The following is a 12,216-nucleotide window of genomic DNA, read 5'->3' as shown; positions in this document are numbered from 1 at the left end:
ATCATCAAAATTAAACGAAATAAACATTTGAAATATATGAGTTTGTATGTAATGTATGAATATAATATACAAGTTTCACTTTTTAAATGGAATTACTGAAATCAATCTACTTTTTCATGATATTCTAATTTTATGACCAGCACCTGTATAGCAGTTCACACACAAAACTATACCTAAAAGAATTGTATGCCTATGAAGTAAATATAAAACTAAACTAGGTTAGTTTAGCCACACACTGTCTTTGCAGTCTATTTAAACAAACTTTGTGTTAGCAACCTTTAGAGGTGCTTGTTACTAATTTTATAATGTTAGATTAGCCTCATTTAAAAAAAAAAAAACAAAGCTAGATTTAGGAAAAAAGTTATTTCTTTTTTTTTTTGGTACAAAAAAAACTTTCCAAAATGTTGAATCATTCTTTTGAGGAAGACATATTGGTATTTTGTCCTTTTCTTCAGAAGCTGCTGTGATTTATTGAAGTCTTAATAAAACGTTTCTGACATTTTATGTACAAAATACAACATACGATTAGGATAAAATAGGTTGATGTGTCCAAACATCACCTGAAAAAATAAATATAAAACTCCCACATGAGAGGACATTCAGGTCAGTGTTGTCTTGGCCCAGGCTGGTCCTCTTTTGCACAAATCAGTTTGATCCAAATTCATACAGGAAACAAAACTGAATAAAATGAATAAATGATGGACCTGAGAACATTCATAAAAATGTAAAATAATAAAGTTAATAAAACATTATATGACTCATAAATCTTACTCCAAGGGAAATTGCTTGAATGTGCAGAAACCTCGTTTCTAATGAAAGTAAACACTTATTCTATTATTTTTAGTCAGAAATACTGTTTGCACCAAAGTTTATTATGTGTGAAATAAAACAGTAAAGACTAACTGTAATTTATCTCACTGTAAAGTCAGAAAACTCACAAAGTAAAAGTTTTTTATTTGTTGTTCCCTGAAATTGCTACCAGCACAAAAGGTGCTTAAAAGAAAACCAGATGTGCTGTAGTTGAGTCAGTGTATGTTGCACACTTGTGTGTTTTTATATTTTGTGATTATAACTTGTTTTTTAACCTCTGGCTTTGTGTACTTTCTGGTTTGAATGAATGCATTGTGTAGTTTCGTCATTGAAAAGCTTTCTTAGTTAATTTAATGGGTAGGAAACGTTTACACGCGCTCTATAAATACCACATATGTTTTATCCATGAGGGAATCTAACATCTTATCAGCTCAGCCATTAGCCACTTTTCCAGAGTTGTTAGTCACGGTGACTTTGTTGTTTGTGACTGTAGAGGAAACAGGCTGTGTGAGGCAAATTGGCTGAGCACCCACGCACTTCCCTCTCTGACTCCACCGCAGCGCCGCCAGAAGGCATTAATAACAGGCGTTTGGAGGGAGGTGGGCTCGATGTTTCAGTGGACTTTATTCAGTCAGGAGATGTGTCGTTCTCTTTGAGGAAGCCGGTTTTCTGTCTCCTCCTCACAAACTTTCTGCATTCTCAGTAAAAGCAGCAGACAGATGTGAACATGTGTGGATTCAGACTAGAAGGCTGTGGGAGAAACATCAGGGCCGATCTTCACTCAGAGTAAAGAATAAATGTGAACACAAAGGCTGCACACTAAGGCTCAAGGGTCAAGCACTATTCTTCTGCATAACATTACTTGTTTTATTAGAACGACTGTATAAAGTTTGACAAAAGTGCTGCGTGTGTATGCATGCTTTTTCTTTTTTACACGCTTCTGCAGTCTACATAAATAACATTGAATTACATAACAAAATATTTTCATAAAAAATGTGCCTAAAGTAAAAAGAAATGTCATCACGTATTCTTTTAGATAGAAGCATTCCAGTGACCTTACAGAAAACCTATAACATTTAATATCTGCAACTGAAATGTGGAACAAAACACAAATAAAGCAACTTCTCTACGACTGTTTTGGAGAGGAAAAAGTTTCTGTTCGAGTCTCTTACTGGCATGATGATGATGATTTTGTGGAGTGTTTTTAACAAAAAGACCCAGAAGTGTAGACTGAAACAGGGCACTTAACTTTATTTTAACTAAGAAAACAACAGGTTGATGAGGCAGCAGCAACACACTAACAAACTCAGGAGACTCAGCAGAGGACTGAACCGAGGAGGTGCAAACAAGAGATCAAAACTCAGGAGAGTGACAGAATGAGACAGGGTATTAAAAGACCAGAACTGATTAGATGACTGAAGACACCTGGATGATGACAACAGCTGAGAATGAGTGGGGCAGGAGGTGACTGACAGGAAACACAAGAAGAAAACTAAACACAGGGACAAGAATAAACACAAACCCCTACCAAACCATCTCTACACAGATCCTGACAGATTTAATGTCTAGATTTGGTGCTGTTATCGAGACTCTTTTGTTATATTGGAACTTCAGTGTTTCTTTTTTGTAAGAGATGCCACTGTACTGTGGTCAGCAGCTTTTTTAAAAAGATGTAATATCTTAAACAGACTGATCTGTTGAGCCGAATGTGCACGTCCCCTCCAGATGAGTGCAAAACTCATGTTGAACATTCGAATTAATGCATGTTAGAAAGGAACATGTGCTCGCTGAGTCATAGTTGTCCTTTTGAAAAGCATCACGAGCGTGAGTGTTTGCTCTCTGAGACAAAGTGTTAGTGACAGAGGCAGTGAACTGAAACTCACCTGTCGAATAAAACGGCCTCTGCTGTCCGGCTTCAGCGCATGGCCGGCGGGCTGACAGCAGAAAGTGACTCACCGGGCTCCTCGCAGTTTAAACTAATGAAGGTTGACACCGAGTCAGATAGAAATTAGCACAGGACTCACTCATCAGCTGCTGCTTTGATCCGAAGTGACTCAGAACATGCAGTAAATATCTTATTGTTAGATGGGTGGTCAAATAAAAACCTGAAGCCTGACAGCTGCATTTAAAGATAATCAATATCGCTGATTAACTTTGACTGACAATGTGATACAGACGTAGTTTTGATGAACATCTAAATCTAATTTAGATTGAAACTGTAAACCTTACAGACAATGATACAGAGATGCATGGAGATGATAATTCTATTTACTTATCTGAGTATCAGTATCATGGTAAATGTATTTACTCACAGCACTGATAGAAATGTTGCAGGAATAGGGTTTTATGCTTCAGCTCTTTCCTTTTGATTTCTTTCCTTGCTTTCATTTAATTCCTGCCTCCTTAATAAAAACATTTGCAGAATGAAATTCTCCCCCCCCCCAACCCCTTTCTAAATCTTTTCCATGTTTTGTTTGTCTTTCACCTCCGGCCCCATCCTCAGAGCGTGAGCTCTCTGGAGACGATGGGTCGCAGGAAGAGCTCAGTCTGCGTGCCCCGGACTTTGGGACAACTGTTGATCCTGCTGCAGTACCAGGTGCCGTCCCAGCGAATCAAAGTGATGGTCCGAAAGGCCGAGAACCTGGCCAAGCTCACACGGATCCCAGGAACTCCAGGTGAGCATCAGGCAGTCTCACACTGAAGTTTCCCTTTAGATCAAACATAGCTTCATTTTGTTTCAAACGGTCTGTTGAGAAGATCAAGTTAACCATAATTGTGACTATTCCAGTGGACAAATAAAGAAGGATATATTTTCTAGCATTGCGTTGTTAGTGCAGTTAATTTGCACACTGCGATGCAAATAAACACACGACATTCTCCGGTGCCTCCTGAGCTGCAGTCAGATTTCACCGGATCAATGATTCTCTGGTAAAATAATCAAATCAGGAGCTGATCGGCCGGGTGTCATTTCCCCTCCTGTCTGAACCAAATCTCACTGTATCTGATTTATCTGCTGCCGGTTATCAGAGAGAGAAACAGGAGACTAAACAAAACAGGGAAAAAAAGAAAACAGTGAGGCAGGAAATTCTCATTTCTGTGTGTCTTGTTAGCTAATAATACTTGTGGTGTTTAAAAGCAAAAGCTTTTTTGATGGTATTACAGGCATCTTCAGTTTTACCTTCCTAAAGTGGATTATCGAGGGAGATTAGGTTTCGCATTTGATGTTGAAAACAAATAGACGCAATGATGCAGCTTGCTCAGAGAGATTTATGAGGGAAGATATAATCATGAAATTAATTTATAAACAGCACAAGGAGTTCATATCCATCAACATCAAAACATTGTTGAATTATTTGATTTGCTGAGCACTAAAAGAAACATTTTATTCTACTATAACATTAACAGAGATACAATAAATCCTTCTAATATTAGCTGAGTAAATATATATTTTTCCAACAGACCATTATATTGTCATCAACTTGCGTCAGGACAGAAAAATAATTGATACAAAGGAAACCAGAGGGTCCAGCGGTCCCAACCCCATCTGGAATGCTCCCTTCCTGTTTGACCTGCCACCTGGTGACATCACTGAGCTGCCGCTGGCTCTCGAGTTCATCATCATGCAGGTTTGACGTTTCACACGCGTTCCAGCTTCATGCATTACAGAACCAAAGTGCAGCTGTATGGCAAAGGCTGAAGTGTTAGTTAACTCTACTAACTGTACATGTTACAGGGCCGTCTCTACACTAAAAGCAGCATTCTGGGCCGCGTGCTGATTGGCAACGACGCTTCAGAGGCTGGACAGGAGCACTGGAGGGAAATGTGCTGTCCAGGACAAACAGAAACCACTCAGTGGCACACCATCCTGTTGGATTCATTGTAGAAAAAAAAAAGATGGTCCAAGTGTATCTACAGGGCTGTAAAAGGGGAAATATTGATCCCTGTGTGAAGGACGGTGCTAGGAAGGATGAATACCAGTTCTCTCCAGATAAGCAGTAGTTTCTCTCTCATTGCTTTTGATTATTTCAAATGTGACGCCTTGAACTGTAGTCTTAATTGTCTGGATGTACTGTGAAACTTGTGATGTTGTGATACCCTTTTTACTGTGGCAAGAATCTAAAAATATCCATTTTGGCTAGAAAAGAAGGAAGTTTTTTTTGTTTTAATTCACTGAAAGAAAAGTTAAGCACCCAGAAAAAGTTGTCCATCTTAGACATAAGAGATGGGTATAAATGGTTCAGTTTGTAAGTAGCTGACATGTATATAAAAGGCATTATCAGGTAGTTCCTTGAGGGTCAGACAGTCAAAACAGTGACTGAAGGTCAGCAGGTACAGAGGATGCTTTGTAGACTCATTAGACAGCATCCCCAGCACTTGATAGTTTTTGATGGGGGTCACACTGTGCATTTCCATGAGGTTGGGTGGTTGTATCGTGCAATCATGCAGCATGTATGGAGTATAGATGTCACAGCAGCATGATTTTGGAACCATTGGGTACATGAAGGCACCCAGACATGTCATGAAGGTTCTCATCACACGAGACAGGCCACACAAAGGGAGGATCATCATATTACATGGTGTCCCAGTGGACGTCAACTTCCGACCCAGACCTCAAGGGCCCACTACAACAGCTGTATGTCGCCTCTTGAATCCAGGCCCGAGGGGCTGCCACACCCTGCTGAAATGTGCCCAGCAGTGTGTCTGTATTGCCAACTCTGTTATCCATGTGATCTGATATTGCAATCACTGCACGTGACTTTTCAGTGTGTGCAGTTGCATTTTATTTCCACCACTATGTCTGGGTGCTTAAGTTTGTTTTCCAGTGAATGCAGATTCTGTTACCACTCTGCCTGTCGTTATGTGGGATATGTTACTGTCTTTAAACTATATCTGTTTTTCCGTACTAATATTTAACATTCATTATGGGCCTGTTAGTGCAGTTTAACTATGTACAGCATGCATACTATTTTTTTATTCCAAGTTAAAATGTTTTGCCTTTTTTTCAGCCTCTTACTGTAGATTCACAATAACCATACGGGGGTCTAAGACTGATGCACTGCAGCTAGTCAAGTGATTCATGTATGTGTATGAACAGGCGAATGAGAAATGCATTGCAAAGCACTTTATGGTCCTTTAAAACAAAGTTTGAAGACACCATATTAAAAGCGTGAACCATTCGCATCCCAAATGCAAAGTAATGAATCAGTTGATGATGCATGACGGATCTTTACGGAGTGAGTAAAGAGGAAGAAGACAAAAACATTACATGTTTTATGTCTTCAACACACTTGTGCTCACCTGCTGGCTGTTTACACACCCTCTGACCAAAGGTTGCAGCTTCATTACTTCATACACACAGAAGAGGCTTTTAGTCAGCCACATGAAAAGAAAACGAAAAAATTACCTTTTTTATGTCTACATGTTATTTATTTTTTCAAATTTATTTAAAAACTAACTTTCCAGGCTCTGACAAGTAGATCTGAGCAAGTTAGAATGAGATAGAAAAAAAATAATGGGGGCGCAAGAACTTTAAATTGTTTATTTATTTATTTATTGCTTCTTTCATATCGGCTCCATCATGTTGGGTTTTACTGACCCGGTGAATATCTGCTGGTGACATTTGTCATCTCAACTGTTCTTTGTCCGTGTTGTTAGTTTTGAAAGAAAGCAAATAATTTCCAAAAAATCTCAATAAATGTCAATACAGGTTTTGTTGAGTTTCAGGAACTTTATTGAGAAACCAAATAGGTAAAAACTGACTTAATTGTCGAAGTGTTTGTTATGGTAAATTTTGAGTCAATAAGAAGCGCACATTGTAGAGGCTGCAGGAAGATCTGCAGGAAGATCTGTAGGATTGGATGCATTTCTTTTCCTGGAAAATACACTTTTTTCATTTTTACAAGTTCAGTTGTTATGAATTGCTGTTTAACATTTTATTTACTCTTGACTATTATTTTAAAACAAGACTTTTACTCTGGGGAAAAATAATTCTACAAAGAATTATGTTTCTATTTGTAAAAAGAGACATATCGATGAGAAGATGCACTGCAAACAGCTACATTTTACACACTATTGAATCTGTATAAAACTGCAGTAGGAGCTTTGTTAGTGTCTTTAGTATCTATGAAAGGCAGCTGATCATGGCCTGTGTCATTGTGTGATGAGGATATATAATGCTTATGCAGATAATGAGCTGAAATGGAAAATGGTAGTAGCTGAGAGTCACCACAATCACATACTTTGAGCACGAACAAATTGCATGAGATCTTAGTCTAAAGCTTGCGCAATCATCAGTGGCGGGTGATCTGCATTTCATTGAGGAATGCTAGTTACATTTATTGCTGTTAAAGTTGACGACACATGATGAAGATGATGGTGATGCAGCTTTAGAAATCTCATGTCAGTGCTAGGAACCTACTGTTGGGCGTTACCATAGAAACCACAAGAAGGTCAGCAAAACAGTATTTGATGTTTCCAAATAATCTGAGGAACAATGGTCTCTTTGCAGATCAGTTTTCTATTTCAAGTTAAAAAAAAACATCATTTATGCAGTTCAGTGTTCATTTGTGATATCTGTATATTTCAGTTTGTACTATAGCCTGCAGCTGTCTTTCTCTGGATTGGGGCAAAACTAATAAATCAGTCACTTAAATATTCAGCTCACTGATGTAAAATTACTGTCCTAGCTCAAATATACTGCTGCTGAAAGATACATGCACTGACAGGCTGATTTGATGAGGCCTGCCTTGCTGCTATCCACTCATTTGTTTCTATAATATTTTAAAGTGACCTAATTTGGACTTTGGATGCTGGTCGAAGTAATGCTAACTGGATTAATATAAGGTGTGATTCGTATCAGTTTAACTGTGATGTAACAACACTTCCTGAATAATTAGATTTTAAAGACTGGGAGAGCTGAGACAAATGTTCGCCTCGTGTAGGTGCTCAGAGAGGATGATGTCCTGATCTGTGCTTACAAAGACTGAAAGGTGGTGACATTTACGTTCAGGAGTCCCTTTTCTTTTTTACACCAGATCGTTAAAGAGATGTGACCACTGCTATACACCTCTACATATGATTCACAGCTTTGCCCGCATGAAAGCGCACACAAAGTGTCACTCTGTGGTCGGCGTGAGTCAGAGAATATTCAGAATGAACCCGAACTTTGGAGGCAATTGGATTTAAACACTTTCTTCTCTCATCATGTCAAATAATGCCTCCCACTCTGATTTTCTTCCCCCCGACAAAGTCAGAAGCTCAAATTTGGGGCATTATTTTGTAATTTCCAACTTCTGCGAGCTAAGACCATTAGCTTTGTCCATGAAGAGAGGACCAACTCAGACTTGTCAGAGTTTTCTTTGTTTGTGTTTTGCACAAATAAGAAGCTAATTAAATGTGATCTGTAAAAAGAAATTCATGAAGATGAGTTTATTTATGAAGACGAGCCTGTACCGTGATGAAGATACGGAGTATAAATGACTTGAATAAATAGTTTAGTCCACAAAGGGTTTAGCTGTAATGAGACTAAACTTTTCGTCTAGAAAGTGCAAACCTTTGACATCCTGTGGAGTGTAAAGGAGATGAAGAAAACATCCTGACATTTTTAACTCCTCTGATCTGCTCGCTTCCTTGTAGGAGGGAAACTAACGAGATGTTGCGGATGTCTCTGAAGTCCTCTGTCTGTGTGGGTCTGCAGTGACTCAAACCTTTGTTTCAATCAGAATCCTGAATTATTTGCTGTGAGCTTAAACTTTTAAGATTGTTACTTGGACCACTTTAGGTTCACTGATGAAACAGAAAGGAGGAAAAAAAAAAATCTTGTTGGGAGACCGAGTTGTGAGTCATTAAGGGTGTTTGTGAAAAATATCTGCAGAGTTTCAAATGTCAAAGTTATTAAAGATAAAGTTGTTTCTCAAAAAATTCACTCCTCCAGACTGTTTTTTTTAGGGGGCAGGGGAAGCTTTACAGAGACAAAAAACGAGACAAAACAAAGTAGCATTTCTTGAAGGAACGATTATGTCTCCGTGCCTTTTCTGTTAAAGTTTTCAACAAAAATATCACGTGATCTGTTAGTACTCAGAGTTTGTATTGGGGTTGACTGTCAGCTACTACCACCCAAAATCTTAGTTATAAATCTGTAAAAATGTCAGAGTTAAAGCCATTTTTGGGTTTGTCAAAGTTGATTAGTTGTGGCAGCCATCTTGAATTGGGCTGACTCCAAAAGTTAACTAGCTGTAGATGTACATCCAGTGATTCTGACAAGGCGAGGCTTGGCAGGATTCAGGACCAGCACACTTAGACAAAGTTTTAAGGTGTTTATTGTTAACGGACCAAAAGCAGGATCAGAGTCTCTGAAATGGGCACTCACGTGACCGCCTGGAAGCGAGACCGGAACTGGTAAGTCCTTCGTAGCTTGATAGCTCGTAGCAGACAGACGTGTCTGAAAGGGGCTGAGGCGAGAGGGAAAGTCCAGGTCCAGGCAGAGGGTCGATACCGATGAGTCAGAAAGCAGAAGCCAAATCCAGTTAGGGAGAATCCAAGGGGCGAGGTCCAGAAAGGCGAGGCGAGAACGGTAACCAGTAATCAGAGTCCAAAGCAGTATCCAACAAGGGGCAGGCATGAGACGTGGGTCGTGGGACAGGCAATGGTCGAGATCAGGCAAGGACATGGAAAGTATGCTGGNTCTGGCAACTGTGGGCTGTGAGCTGTGGACTTAAATACTGGCATGAGCAGGTGAAGCTGATGGCTGTGATTAAGTTGTCAAGGAAACTAGGGTGTGGCATGAGACTGTGGGACTGTGGAAAGTTACTGAGCTGTGGCATGGCTGGAAGCAGGAGGCGTGGCAGGAACAGAGGAAGCTGTGACAGATTCATGAAAATTCAACCACTGGTTCATGAGATATTTTGCTAACAGACAGATAAACAAACACACATGTATTTACATTATCTTTCATGGTAGTGGGAAATAATTATTTCAGACAGCAGGTGACGATGTATCAAAGCAATTTATGATTAGAGAAGAATCATGTATTTTTCTCTCAATATTAAAACATTTAAACAATCTGTAAAACCTTCAAACATAATTACATGCTTATAAATGTGTCTCCTATGTGCTGTCTGTTGTTTTGATATCAGATTTATGATCCTTATGGAGTCTGTGTAACTTAAAACCAGAAAACTTAAAAGTAATTCTAGTAACACCTAAAAACTGCTTTTAAAATAATCAACTTTTCCTATTGTCATTCAATGTTTTCTGCATTTTTGCAGCAGTCAGGTATCTTTTTAAATAAATACTTGTATTGCATGAAGTGCAATGAAGGCTGTATAAATATCTGAATAATATATCTTAATAAAAGGTGTGCACAATTTTCTGATTTCCTGATGCAATTTTACGTCAAAATAAGTATAAAATGTTGATGAAAGGAATAAATGTGCTCATATCTGCATCAGGCATTAGACAAAAACTCTTTTGTTCACTTAATCAGTATAATACTTGATGATTTACTAGCATATTAATGAATTATAATCAGTTTTAAAAGAAGAAAGAAACAATCAATCCACTGGAGGTGACAAAAGTTTTTAATTTCACTCACAGGTGTGTGAAATTAAAACATGAATTCTGATCAGCTGTGATGATAGATTCTCTTTCAAACTCAGGAAAAGAATTAAAAAACAGACTCTGGTTGAGTCAGCAGCAGTAAATCTGTCTCTAACCCTCCGGTATTATTGATCCACATGTGCCAGCTTGTTTACATCCATTCTTCTGTCTGACGGAGCTCCAGGCATTCATAAGGATTTAGTGTGAAAGTAGTCCTGACATTTGTGAGTCACTGAAAATGTGTGTAGAATAAAAAGATTGTGTGTGTTTGAGGCAAAGATAAAGCTAATTATGTTCTGTCTGTCTAATGACTCTGGAGAACACCGTCTCCAGCCTCTAATGGCTCCATTCACACTTCAGGGCACATCGGTGACTCACTCCTCCACTCGGTTTTCCTCAGACAACCCACAGTCTGACATTTTTCTCTCTGTCGCCGTGGACCTGCTTTCATCTAAAGAGACAGCACGACATAGTTGTTCGAGAAATTTTGTTCTGTCCGATGCGCAAAATTGGATTTTGTGGCCTACCACTTATATTTTTAAAACATGCATGTTTCCAAACCACAGGAAATAACTTTCCGCTCTCAGTCTGGTGAGTGCAAAGTGTCTTCAGACTGTGACGGAGGTCCAGTAGCTACGAAAGAGAAGTGAGGTAATATCGAGCAGCCACCATGCATGACTCCAATTACTCAGATGATGAAACAGCAATCAGCAGATTTAAGAATCGTTTTTCTGAGTTTTCAGTTGTTTTAAATGACAAAAAATCACCTATTTTACTGTCCTCATTATGAGTAGTTTTTAACTCCTTTTTTTCAACCTACCTATCTGTCTAAAAAATGAACAAACAAACAAAGAGAAAAATCTTAAAACAACTAAAGTACATAAATATGATTATTCATAGCATGTTGTGTGTGAGATACATTTGAAAACTAAAACAATCATAAAAATAAGGAAATGTATTAAATTTAGAACAGTGATTGTAGTCCTTCATGAGTTTTTTTTTCTTTTTCCAGACAGATTTGCTTCCTTTTGTCCCGTCCAGCTCATTGTGTTCATTTTGATCTGCTTTTACTGATTGCCCTCAGTGACAGAAGGAGTGTAACATGTTCTGTAGATCATGGCTATAAAGCACTTTCATCCCGTTCAAATGTGGCACAAAACAATGTAGGTTGCACCACACATAGAACCACAACCAGCATGTTCAGCGTACATAGATCACTCTTTGAGCAGAAATAAGGACACATCACGAGACAGGGAAATCAAGTTCCAATCAGCTGCTTCAGTATCTATGTTATTAATACCTCAGATGCTGTTTTTATGAGTCAAATACATTTACTGAATGAATGATAGTATTTTATAAACTCTAAATGCTTCAACATTTACACTGAACAGCTTCTCTGCCAACTTAGATCCTGTAAAGACTAAATCAGACACCATGGACTCCACAGTGGGCCTCAAGGTCTGGTGTTGTACCCGGCACATCTTGGTCAGGAAACAGTGTTTTGGTGGATGACACCATTAGACTCTGACTCATAAACTTAATGTTTCCCAGCAGAACTTTTCCCCTACCAGCTTGGCTTCTTTACATACTGTTGGTGCATCCTGGTACCATATATTCCCCTCGGGCCAGCCTACACTCTCCACAAGCAGCAGTGATCCTTGACCACCAATGACTTTTTCATTCCTTGGCACGATTTTAGTAGATTTTAGTATTTAGTAGCTTTTTAGGCTTGAAACAAGAGCTGCAGTTGAGGAAATGCTGTGACTCAGCTAATGATCCATCATCACAACATGTTCATGGCAAAGCTTA

The 12,216-nt window shown here is 38.8% G+C and overlaps 1 protein-coding gene across 1 annotated transcript in view; it reads left to right on the top strand.

Annotated features, from left to right (window-relative positions):
- LOC108243320 (synaptotagmin-4) overlaps positions 1-9,482 on the top strand; it is a 19,705-nt gene extending 10,223 nt beyond the window's left edge. Inside the window, exons 4-6 of the mRNA XM_025008709.2 lie at positions 3,314-3,485; positions 4,270-4,436; positions 4,544-9,482. Of these exons, the coding sequence (XP_024864477.1) occupies positions 3,314-3,485; positions 4,270-4,436; positions 4,544-4,693 (489 nt within the window). The 3' untranslated portion in view covers positions 4,694-9,482. The remainder of the gene's footprint in view (positions 1-3,313; positions 3,486-4,269; positions 4,437-4,543) is intronic.
- The last annotated feature ends 2,734 nt before the right edge of the window (positions 9,483-12,216 follow it).

Source organism: Kryptolebias marmoratus, linkage group LG15, assembly GCF_001649575.2.
Source record: "Kryptolebias marmoratus isolate JLee-2015 linkage group LG15, ASM164957v2, whole genome shotgun sequence".
In the NCBI taxonomy this organism is placed as follows: domain Eukaryota; kingdom Metazoa; phylum Chordata; class Actinopteri; order Cyprinodontiformes; family Rivulidae; genus Kryptolebias; species Kryptolebias marmoratus.
The sequence above is the reverse complement of the archived record's forward strand: the minus strand, read 5'-3'. Positions and strand labels throughout refer to the sequence as shown.